We start from the raw sequence: 12,312 nt of genomic DNA on the forward strand, positions 1-12,312 counted from the left end.
AACAGTGGATAACTTGTCATATTTTAGGTTGTTTCAACGTTTGCAGTCAATGTTAATGTGGTCTTGCCTCTTTAGTTCAAGAGGCTTTAACCATTTTAGCCATTTGAACTGTTTTCACACTTAGAAGTTTTGCTGGTTTTTACTCTTGAGCCAATTCTGACCATTTTAATAAATTAGCCCCCCCCCCCAAAAAAATAAAACTTTTCTTGTGGTTTTAGTTGTTTTTGTTTTTCTAGCAGTTCCAGATATTTAACCTCTTTTATATTATTTTGTCATGTTTTGCAAATTTAGCCTTTTATCGATTGAAATAGTTAATTTTTTAAAAATCTACTGAGAACATTTTGGTTGTTTTCCCCATTTCGCAGTTCCAGAAGCTTTTCTTTTGAAACTTTTTTGCGCCTTTTTAACCAGGACCCAAGACGGTCAGTTCAACTGCACCTCGTTTTATTCCAATGAGAGTTTAATATGTTTCTTAATTTGTCACTAAGGGTTACGGATGGATCTCTTGAGAATCACAGGTTTAACGCTCCGTTAGTCACTGACGCTTTATACTGTAACAGCGATTGAAACTCATCAGACCAGCTACTGTTTTTAATTTCCTGTCTGATTTTGGTGAATCTGTGTGAATTGTTGCCTCGGTTTCCTGTTTTCATCTTGCAGGAGAGGCAGACACTCCTCTGCCTCTCCTGCTTCAGGGTTTTTATCTGTGCAGAAATCTTTTTTTCTTTCCCCCACATGAAGTTGCTGCTTTCACTCAACACCACATCCTTACCCAGAGAGCTGCTTCTCACTGGGTATTTTATTTTTTTTCAACCGTTTTCTGACGCCCGAGGATAGTTGGATAAAAAAAGTGGCTCCATGTGTTTTGTTTTTTTTCTCAATCATGTCAATTCAATATTTCTTCATCATCTCATCACTCAGGATGAACTTCAGCAGCTTGATCTTGCTTATAATCCACCATGATGTGGCCATTTATTGAGTTTTTATAGATTTGTGTTAACTCGTGGTTGAACCTGTGTACTGATGGGGAGGCCGGTGAATGTTTATTGCATTGAGCAGGACGAAAAGGGTGATTAAACACTGAATTCAACTTTTAACTCTCTTGGGGGGGAAAAAAACAAAAAAAAACCCCCACATCTATACATTAAAAAAAAAAGTTATATATAAATGAATGACTATGTTTTCATGGAAACTGTGAAACTTGCAAATATTTGAGATTTATTACAAATAAACAGATTTTTTAAAAGTCTTTTTATTTATTCTTTATCAGCTCATGAGTCAAAAATGCAGTTTTAAAAAGAAAAAAGACATTTTCTAAAGTAAGCACTAAACTTTTTGAGATGGAAGTGTATTTTGTGAAGTTGTGCAGTTTTTATGGGGTTGTTTTTATTCCAGATGTTACATATTTATAGGAAAACTGGGATTTTTCTTCAAAACGAGAGTGCGACTTTCACAGGAACATTGGAAAGCATTAGATTTCCACGGGCTGATGTGCGATGTGTCCACACGCGTTACAAACAGGAGACGCTTGACAAAAAGGTCAGGATGTAGAGGTTATTAACCACACAGGGGGAGGAATGAAGGAGGAGGAGGGGGGGGGGGGGGGGGGTCGAGGCTGAACAATGGGGATTTGCATCGAGTGCGAACAGAGTCCTGCACCGCATTATGCAAACCCCCTTTAAACACAATGCGTTATGTAAAGTACAATTCCTACATGACTTTCCACGTCTCCACCTCATCTGCAACCTTTAACGTCTGGTGTTTTTGTTTTTGACAATTTAGCGAATAGCCAAATAAACTTTTACAAAAAAAAAAATAAACTAGTGGCATCTTATAGACTTACTGACATTTTAATGTTGTGTTTTAGACTTCTCCTGTCTTTACTGTTTCAGTTCTTTCACTTTTTTTTTTATCTGATTCATACATGTATTGCCATTCAGCAGTTTTATTTTCAGTTTCTTTATCATTATGTTCCTTCACCATCATTCTGATGTGAGGCATATTTCAGTTAACTGCTTTTACTCATGAGCCATTCTTTAATAAATGATGTGCCTGAGTCACTTTTGTCACCTGGAGAAAAGAGCAACATTAAAAAAGATGATTAAAATGTTTATTTACAGACATTTTGAAATGTGTGGAAGCCACAGGGAGCCACTAAAAAGGAGCTAAAGAGCTGCGGGTCACAGAGCCGCGGTGACGTCAACGCTACATGCAGCAAAAGCGTTAATGTTTTAATTTTTGGTTTTACAGGAGAAAAAAAAAAAAAAAAAGGGATGTTTCAGGAACATGACCTGAAACAAAATGAGAAAAACAACAGAACAAATTGGAAACATTAAAGTGATATTTTGAGGACACCGAGGTGCAGCCGTCCTTTTTTGTGTAGAATTACTAGAAGCACCTTCATTGTTTGGTCATGAGCAGAAGATCGGAAATGTATTTTGGGCCTGAATCATTCAGTCTTCTGGACCAATCATAGTAATTTTACTCAATTATCTGAGCCGCTTCCTCTGTGGTGATGTACTGCAGTATGTTTGTCTCATGTTGTTACCACCCTGCAATTACTGATTCACTGTGTATTTAAATGTGAAAACATCACACACACCCCGCAAGTATTTTTATTATTTCTTCAACTTGGAGACTCCCAGTTCTCTTTATTAAAATCGGTAGACGTTATTTGGGTGTGCGGACAACTCGTGGGCGAATTCTCCCAGAATCCTCACCTGAAAGAATCGATGAAGTTTGTTTTGGGACGTTTCTGCTTTGCTTTGACAATCTTTTTTTTTTAGCAAGAAGTGAAGATTTCCAGAATGTTTCAATGAGCCCATGTTCAAACTGATACATTTAACCAATCAAGACAAGTTGTAAAGACTCAATAGTTGCGATTCTGTCCCAGACTGAGAGAAAACTCTGCTCTGGTTCCGACACAGAGTGAAACTGGCTCAAACTGCTCCTGCAGTTTCCCTGCATGCATAATTCTCAGCTCTTTTTTCTCCAGGTGGCAGGTCGGGGGCTCCGCAGACCTTTCTTATGCACATGAGGTGAATCGCACCTATGGGTGGAGATAGAGGTGGGCAGGAGGGGGGGGGGGGGGGGGGGGGGTCAAACACCCAGATTATAAAGGGGCAGAGGTCCAGGTCCAGGCCTGAGTGCTGCTCAGTGGTGGAGGAGTCAGCTGCTGATCATGGCCGAGGTGGAGTGCATTCGGAATTGGTTCAGGAGTCTGGTGATCCGTGCGCGCACGGTCACAAACCCAGTGATGGCTGGTGAGTTGAGAGACAAATCAAATGTCTGAAAGCGTAGCTGTGGGGGTTCGTTGTTTGGTCTCAGTTGGAACTGTGGCACTGTTCCTTTTCCTCATGTCCCTCTCATGTGTTCCAGGCAACTGGACGGACCGATCTGCTCTCCACATCGCGGCCTTCGAGGGCCGACTGGACTACATGCGGAACCTTCTCACTTATGTAAACCTCACTTTGTCTGATTGTCACATTACGGAACACAGAAGTTGAAGATGTGAGGGAATTGACTTTTCTTTTTTCTTTTCTTTTACCCTCTGGTGTCCCTCAGGGTCTTGAAGTGGACACGGTCACCACGGACAATGTCTCTGCTCTCCATGAGGCCTGTCTCGCCGGTCACTACGGGTGTGTGAAGCTCCTGCTGGAGAACGGCGCAGACGTAAGAAAAATGATTTCATTTTTATGGAAATGAAAATGTTCCCATGTGAATCGAATGCTTAGACTCTTTAGCTCAGAGACGTTGAAGACAAATGCTTTGATGGTAACACAAAAAAGATCTTTAACATTTAACATGGGAAAGATCTTAAAAATATAAAGCAAAAAAAGCTTAACTGTAAATTTCAACATTTCCACCTCAGCTGTTTTATTGCTTCTTGTCATATTTTCAATATTTTCCGGATCGGTTTCTTTCAAGAGCTGCAAACATCCAGTTTTTAGAGCATCTTCCTCCAATGATCAGACGCAACTTCTGATGACGTGATGAATAGAGTCAGTCTTCAGACTGACTCACAGTGTTTATGTGTCACAGTAACACAATAGAACAAGAAAAAAAGACGTAACACATGAGTTGCTTTCCTGAGTGACGACTTCACTTAAATATGTAATAAAGGCAAAGAAACTTCATTTTAAGGTTTTAGCATATATGTATTCTGCATTTTTAGTTACTGTATTAGTAACAGTCAGAACAAACCACTGGGAACTGCATGATGTTGGCAGGATGCTATTATCATGTATTGTCATGACAACTGGAAAGGAAAAGCTTTCTTTTTGTTTTTCCACTTTTTTTTAATACAATTTTTTCCTTTTTGGTTTCTTTGCTTTTCTTTTCCCTTCTGGCTCAGGACAGTCAGTCAATCAGATCTTTTCTTTTTCTTTTAAAAGACTAGATAAAATTACATTGGTCAACTTTGCTCATTCCAATGATTTCTATTGTATCTAAATTGTATTCACATTTCACTTTAAAATACCACAAATCTAAACAAAAGGCAGGCATATGAGAGCCTAAAACGCAGACAAAGATCGAAAACATTGGATTTGAGCAACACCTTTCAGTGTTTCCACCTGACTGTAATGACTTTTCCCGTATCTCGCCCAGCTGCTCACCTTCCTTCCGTGCTTCTCCACAGCCGAACAGAGAAACCCTGGATGGAGCCACGCCTCTGTTCTACGCCTGCTGCAGCGGGAACGCCGACTGTGTTCAGCTCCTCTTGGAACACGGCTCCTCTCTGCACATTGCCGACCTTCTGGCCTCCCCCCTCCACGAGGCCGCCAAGAAAAGTGCGTCGCGCAAAACACGTCTTGAGTGTTGAAAACTTCAAGCTTCTCGGGAATTGATCCGATTGTGACCTAAAGGGCTGTTTCTCTCTCACCAGATCATAAAGAGTGTCTGCGGCTGCTGCTGCACAGTGGTGCTCCCATTGACTCGGAGCTGCCGGTGGTGGGGACGCCGCTCTACTCCGCCTGCATGTCCCAGGCGTCAGACTGCGTAGAGTTTCTGCTCCAAGCCGGTGAGTAGCTGGATATCTTTGCGATCTCAAGGCCCCGTTTACACGACAACGTTTTATGTGACAACACCGTTAAAAAAAAAGGGAGTGTGTTTACACTGCAGCAGCGGACAGCGATGTAGTTAGTATGCCGGGCCACGGGAGGCCGCTGTTGCTTGATTTTGTAACGAAATCACACAGATGTGTGTGTCGTGAACAATACATTGTAAATGTGAAGAAAATGAAGAGAACCCAACATCCGTATGGACTGATGATCCAGCTAAGAATAGGTAAAGCTTGCCAGTCAACCTTAAATGCTTGTGTTTCGACCAAGGAATGAAACTGCAGTACCAAGAAAACAGTAGTACTCACCACTAAACAGCCTCCCAGTCAGAAACTACAATCAGATGTTGACTCCTTCCTGTCTGCCATGCAGGAGCTGACGTGAGGCTCGGTAGCGGGCGGGATAGCCCCCTGCACGCCGCGGTTCGAGGCGACGCTGCAGAGATCATCGCGCTGCTGCTGGACTTTGGCGCCGACGAGTGTCACCGGAACGGAAACGGACTGACTCCCCTGGACCTGGCGAAGGAAAACAGCGCGGTCAGGGCTGCACTGACGAAGAGAGGTGTGTGGAGGAACAGTTGGTCACACTGCTGAAATCAAACTCTGTTTCCCTGCTTTACACCATCATCCATCCATCCATCCATCCATCCATCCATCCATCCAAGTTTGACCATCCATGCCTCTCTTGTCCTCCCCAGACATCTGCTCCTTGGCCCAGCTGTGCCGAGTCAGCGTTCGCCGCAGCGTCGGAGCGAATCGCCTGCAGCAGATCCCCGACCTCGTCCTCCCTCGACTCTTGAAGGAGTTCCTCCTCTACCAGTGAGAAGTCGCCGCCCTGCTGGAGGGGGCTTCTGGTGCAGATTGACGCATTCAGATGATTTCTTTCAATATTATAGGAATCGCTCAGGAAACATAATTTTTGAGCGTGAGGTTGAGGCATTCTTCAAGGGAGACGGTCACGTTTTTTTTACAGGTCGGAGTCGTTTTTACGGGTGTTGCTCTTGTAGAAAACCTCACGTTGCTCCTTGTGGAATTGTGGGAATGTTTGCTTGAATTATTGCTGTGTGGAGACTGTACAGGTCTGAAACACATGTGAAGACCAGGGATATATAAAAGAAAAAAAGAAGTGACGTTATGGGTTGTGTTTGTTACCTCAAGGTTACATCAGACGCTACCTGCACCCATGAATGTACATCTACAACTGTAAGAAGTTGCGTTGTGGGTAAAGTTGGCCTTCACTTTGGTGATGAAGAAGGAAGGGGAATGTTTTTCTTTTTTCTTTTTCCAGGATAACGTAACCTGAAAAAATATAGGAGCAGAAATGGGTCAAGCTCTGTTTCTGCACTTTGTGAACGTTTTACTGCTTTTGTTTATTCTGCTAACAGAAATGTACATAATTTTACATATTTTAATTGCTGGGTTGTGAAACAATGTAGAGGAAATTGCCTATGAAAACATTGTGATTTTTACATTCAATAAATCTGAAAGAAAACCTACTTATACCATCAGTGTGCCGCTTGTCCTGAATAAACTAACAATTTCCTCCTACACACACCAAGATACATAATCATCAACCAGGAGTCACGGTTCAAACAATGAGCTGGAAATACTCTGCAGCCGTAATCAATCTGTCTTTGTTTATTGAGCCGTTGTAATGCAGTTATTAGGATTAAAAGTGCCTCACAGCAGGATTGATGCAGTTAGAGGAAGATAAAAACACGGAAAGACAAGAACGGAGAAAAAAAAATCATAAAGATTGAATATTAAAGGTTCAAAAGAAAGAAATTCATTGTAAATAACCTGACTATGATGACTACTGCGACAAAAACTGATAGAAAACCATGCATCTTCTATACTGTTTATCCTGTGCAGGGCTCTGGAGCCAATCTCAGTGAGGGATGTATAAATCAATTTAAAAAAACATGAGCTTAAGAGCGAAGAAAAATTAAAAAAAAGAAATCAATTTGAATAAATTAACATTTAGTCATTTGAAATTTAGGCTGAAGAGTTTTCCTTTCAATGTAAAACGTGTTTTGCTGCTCGACGCAGCTCCTCTACCTGATTGTTTTTATTGCAGTTTCACATCTACCTTGTTTAACATACAGACACACAATAACTCGTTTATAATCCAGGTCAAGCAGAGCCAGTTACGTATCAAGAGTGAAAGGTGTCACTGAATATCAAAAACAAAATATGCTACATTGCAAAGTTTTGTTTGAGGACGGCTTTTCCGAAGGAATTTCACGTTTTTCTGTTTTCCTCCACACAAATAAAATGTGGTCGATAAAAACTTTTACTTCAAAATAAATCACGTATCGACTGTAGGTCCTTCTATAAAGGCATGATTACCTCCAATTCAAACAGTTAAAAAAAAAAAAAGTTTGAATCTCAGCACATTATTTTGAAATGGTGTTATAAAGTACATGCTCTACGGGTCTGTTTGATGTTCAAGAAGGATCTTCGTCACCAGAAACTGACGGTCTGACCTGTGACAATGACTTTGTACTGTTTGTACAGAAGTTGGCGCGAGAAAATAATTGTTACGCGAGATGCATTTATCTTTTCACACAAAGGGAAGAGTTGGCAGGAATTCATCTTAGCGAAGTGATACTGCAGGCGAATGTCAAATCAATTCAGTCATGCAACATTGAACAACTTGCAGTGTAAATTACCTTTTCGGGCCATCCCGGTATCCGATCGTCTGCCTCTATCTCAACCTCGCTCCTGCCTTATCTACGGTCACGCCGACCACCTCCACATCCATGAGTCCTCTCTGAAGGCGTCTTCCATCTCCCAGCATCCTTTGTGTTATCTACTTGAGTATTATCTGTCCTCAGCAGATGTCTACAACATTGGAGCCCGGCCTCTCCAGCTCCATCTCCGAACAGTTCAACCTCAGCTGTCCCTCTTATCGATCTATTTTCAATCCTGCCCATCCTGCTCACTCCCAACTGCAAGCTTTTCCACCTTTGTTTTTTTTTTTTTACATAGCATACTTACACTGCATACTTTCTCTTTCACTCTTGTTGATTTTGATCAAACACGCGACTCCAAGCACACAGCTTATGTAACGTAGCAGGAAATGGTGTATTTATAAGGCCCCATTTGTTTCATGTGACACCTAATATGTTAAAAAAAAAAAAAAAAGAGTTTACACTGCAGCAGCGGACACAGAGACAACCATGCAGTTTACATGCCGGGCCATGGGAAGCCGCTGTTGCTTGATTTTGTAATGAAACCACACAGAGGTGTGCAAAGAACAATACACTATAAACGTGAAGAAAATGGAGAGCACCCAACATTCACATGGACTGATGACGCATCAGATGCTATCAGGGGTGAGTCTCAACTATTAAACTACTGATGTGGTAGATAAAATTAGAATATGGACACAGAGTCATACCACCACGGTCCGCCATGTTTGTTTACAAGTGATGGAAGGGGGGAAAGAATCTCTCCACCACTTGAGCCTGTATAAAAACCTCTAGTGCATTCGCACATAAAGTTTAGCAGGTAAACTCGTATTGGTTGTCGTGTAAACGGTGTGTGGAGGGAGATTTTGCAGCACATAGATTGTATTTGTATACATAAAAATTTTTATTAAACTTGTTTATTGGTTCTTCGTGCCTCATTTGTAGTTTGAGTTTTGACAAGAATCGATTAAATTTAGCAGAAAAGGGCCTGTCCACATGAGAACTGCATTGTTTTTGGTCGACCGACCGCACTGCGCTGCGTTTCAAGAGCCTGAATACGTTTATTTTTTTTATTTTCGTAAACGGATTCCCATGTGGAGAAATTTGGACACTACAACAACAACAACAACAATGGCAGACGACATGCTTCAGGTGGTGCGAGTTGGTTAAATGAGGCCAGATATTGAATTTCCTTCAAAAATCATTTTTTTCAGTCTCAGCACACCAAAACCTTGGTCTGCAAAAGCACAGTGATCCCGATGCTTTCTCGATCCCTTGTTTTCTGTCTGTGGTGGATACAAATCGTTTTTTTTTACGAGCAAACTTGTGTCGTGTTTATCAAAGCTGTGACGCTCACCATAACTCCGAGTGAGTTTCTGTGTACGAGGGAGTTGGAAGTTATTATAGGTGGCTGGAGTGGAAAGAAGCAGCAGTGAGAGTCGGTGGCTGTAAAAGAACTGAAGGGAAGAACTGCAATTTTTGTGGCTCAAGTTGCTGAAGGGGAATTTATCTCCTGCATTCAAATGCCACCCAGAAAGGTTACATCTGCGCGAACCCGAGAGATATCATCCGAACTGACTGAACTTGACATTTTATTACCTAAAGAGCAAAGAAATGCCCGAGCCTTCAGCAGACGTTCTTAAAACAGGGTCATGCCATGTGATGGTGTGTCTTCATTTGTCCGTGTTGTCGATGGGTCTCCTGCTGCTCGTCTCCCAACTTGACCGCTGACAGAAATGATTATTGTGATGATTCTGTTCACGCGGGGAATCGAACCGAGGATTCATTCTGAGCCCGTGACTTGAATCTTCACTCAGTTGCGTTGCCCTCTGGGGAAAAAGGTCACACCAGCAGCACGATAAAAGACTTTGATACAAATCAATTCTGCGGAAGATTTTGTATTTTTATTCACTGTCAGGGGTTAACAACAACAGAAAGCAACCAAATGGGACAAACATAGTTCAGTTTGACAGAAATATCCAGACAATCCAGTAAGTTTTCACATCAAATAGTGTCGTCTCGTGCACATTGTGACCACGTGGATCCCGAAGGTTTTAGTAGTTATACACACATCACAGGTACAAAGGCTACTATACTCAATATTGAATCTCTAGGTTTTCATTCTTACCTCTAGAATTGTAGTAAGTTTACATTTTTTACTTAACAAGCTGATCAAAGACCAGATCAATAAACACAGAAAATATCTTGATGTGTTACTCTTGCAAAACACTGATGATCAGCAAACAGCAGCTAAAATTAAATTAACAACGTAAGCGAAGCAAAAAAACGTTCTCATCACGCCACAATGTAACACAGTGTCACTTTACTTTGTAGTAGAGTAGAGAATCAACTTCTTCATTTAAGTAAAATTAACAAAACTACAGGTTCTGAAATTAACTCAAGTATATAAGCAGAAGTTAAAAATCAATGTTTCATCGTATTGATGTATGACATCTTTTCAAAAGGCATCTTTGACCTGTTTTTAAGGGATGTTGAGGTTGTACACACACACACACACACATGCACACACACACACACACACACACGCACACGCAGACGCACACGCACACACGCACACACACACACACACACACACACACACACACACACACACACACACACACACACACACACACACACACACACACACACACACAAGCTGTTATTGTAACTTTTAATTAGTAATGACACAGATTGTGATTCGATTTAGTTCAAACTAAGAACAGTTTTCTCAATCAAAATAAAAATTCATTATAGACACTTGAAAAATCAGACACAAATATTTTCCTGCCTTCGATTTTACACACATATTACCAACAAGAACAACAACATTCTTGAAAATGTTTTTCACCCTGTGAGAGGACAGAGCTGCTCCGCCGCCACGTTTCTATTGACACGTTTAAACCACAGATAAAAAAAGATCACAAAAACAATAAATACAGCTGTTTCCGGCATGGTTAACCCTGCGCGCGATTCTTTTCCTCACTTAATATGGAAACACCATCCTTTGTTTAATTTTGACACCCAAACGGAAATAATGTCTCACTTTACCACAGAAGTAAAATACAGACGATTAACACGTTTATTACCGTTTCACGACCAAGAGACATTCACAGAAATAGATGCATCAGCTCTTAAAGCAGGCAGCTTCAGATGGAGTTTGATTCAGTTTACTGCGCTGCTTTTGCTCTCATGGCTCCAGAGAAACGTGAAAGTTCCTTTTTTTTTAATCGTAAGGAATACATGAAGATCATAAGGAGTTTGAGGTAAAACATGCACAGTTAATATAAAAAAACAAACACTTGACTACAAACAAAGGCGGACGCAGCCTTCATCATCCTGCCAACAGACCATAGCAAAGTAATCATCTATACAAAGTAAGTTACTTACGTACGTGTTGCCATGGTAACATCACAGGTGCTGTTAACATTGTCATTCTGTCTTTTTCTACTTAATCTTCTGCATCCCTATAGTACGCCGATAATTTCCTCCAACGTTTACATTGACGACCTGTGCAGCTGTGTGTCAATGGGAGAATGTGATTAACAGTGTAAAGCACTTTGGGGACCCCCCCACGCGGTAGAAAAGCGACATAACTGAAATCCATTTACCATTCATCATCTTCAATAGCGTTTTATTCTTACAGCTCAGGACGAATTGCCCGGATTTACATTTTCTCCTGTTTATTACACCGTTTAAAGCTCATCACGTTCAAATCGTCCTTGTTTAAATGATAATTCCAGATATCTTTAAACGGCACAAAAGCCATGACTTATGTAGATTTGTTGCTATTTTGACCACGTAAAAAAAAAAAAACAATACAATGACCTTGTTGCAGTCAGAAGGCAACAAGGTCAGTGATTTGATTTGAACGTTTCCACGTTTTCAGCCGATGTGTACATTAGAAAACATTTGTGGCCCAAGCATCGTTTTCAATTTGGTTAAACGCGACAGATGTACAGATGACGGCCGTGGCGGTCACGGTATGTGGACGAGGAGTGCAGAATGACAAATGTTTCACAAGACGTAAAGTGGCAGTAAATATATAGTGTCGGCTGTTATTCGTGATTAATACATGTCATGAAACGTCAAGTTATAAAGCAAGGTCTGCGTTTCTGAAGTTATGTCGGTGTCAAAGCTGAAAGGAACTGATGAAGTGTAAAAGACCCCCATGAGGACACGGCATGAGGGCCGCAGGTTATTGTATTAATCCACAACAATTTTTCCCATGAATAACTCTTTTTGTCAGTCTCTGTTCCAAAGAACATTTTCTTCTCTTTTAAGTCGTTCTGAAGCAAAGCAACACTGTGTTTCAGCAGTGGACTGGCGACACGTAGAGCTAAAAACAGTGGCACCGAGATGAATGCAACGTCACCAGCAGAGAAAATGAATTTGTATTTTAGAATCTCAGGACAAATAGGATCCAGTGGACAAATGGTGTAAACTTGCTTATTCGACCACTGTACTGTGCAAAAGGCCAAAAGCTTCAGTCACACCTGCGACTTTGTTAAATGGTGCAATACACCACCTAGTGGTCCAACTTTGTATTACAAGACAAAA

General features: G+C 41.1%; 1 protein-coding gene across 1 annotated transcript; it reads left to right on the forward strand.

Annotated features, from left to right (window-relative positions):
* Nucleotides 1-3,181: 3,181 nt before the first annotated feature.
* On the forward strand, nt 3,182-5,882 carry asb11 (ankyrin repeat and SOCS box containing 11; the record flags this gene model as incomplete). The annotated part of the gene is made up of 7 exons (XM_080498545.1): nt 3,182-3,263; nt 3,379-3,458; nt 3,565-3,672; nt 4,640-4,790; nt 4,886-5,020; nt 5,433-5,621; nt 5,758-5,882. The coding sequence occupies 7 exons, from the start codon at nt 3,182-3,184 to the stop codon at nt 5,880-5,882; spliced, it is 870 nt and encodes a 289-aa protein (XP_080354671.1).
* Nucleotides 5,883-12,312: the final 6,430 nt, after the last annotated feature.

Source organism: Blennius ocellaris (genome assembly GCF_963422515.1).
Source record: "Blennius ocellaris genome assembly, chromosome: 6".
Classification (NCBI taxonomy): Eukaryota; Metazoa; Chordata; class Actinopteri; order Blenniiformes; family Blenniidae; genus Blennius; species Blennius ocellaris.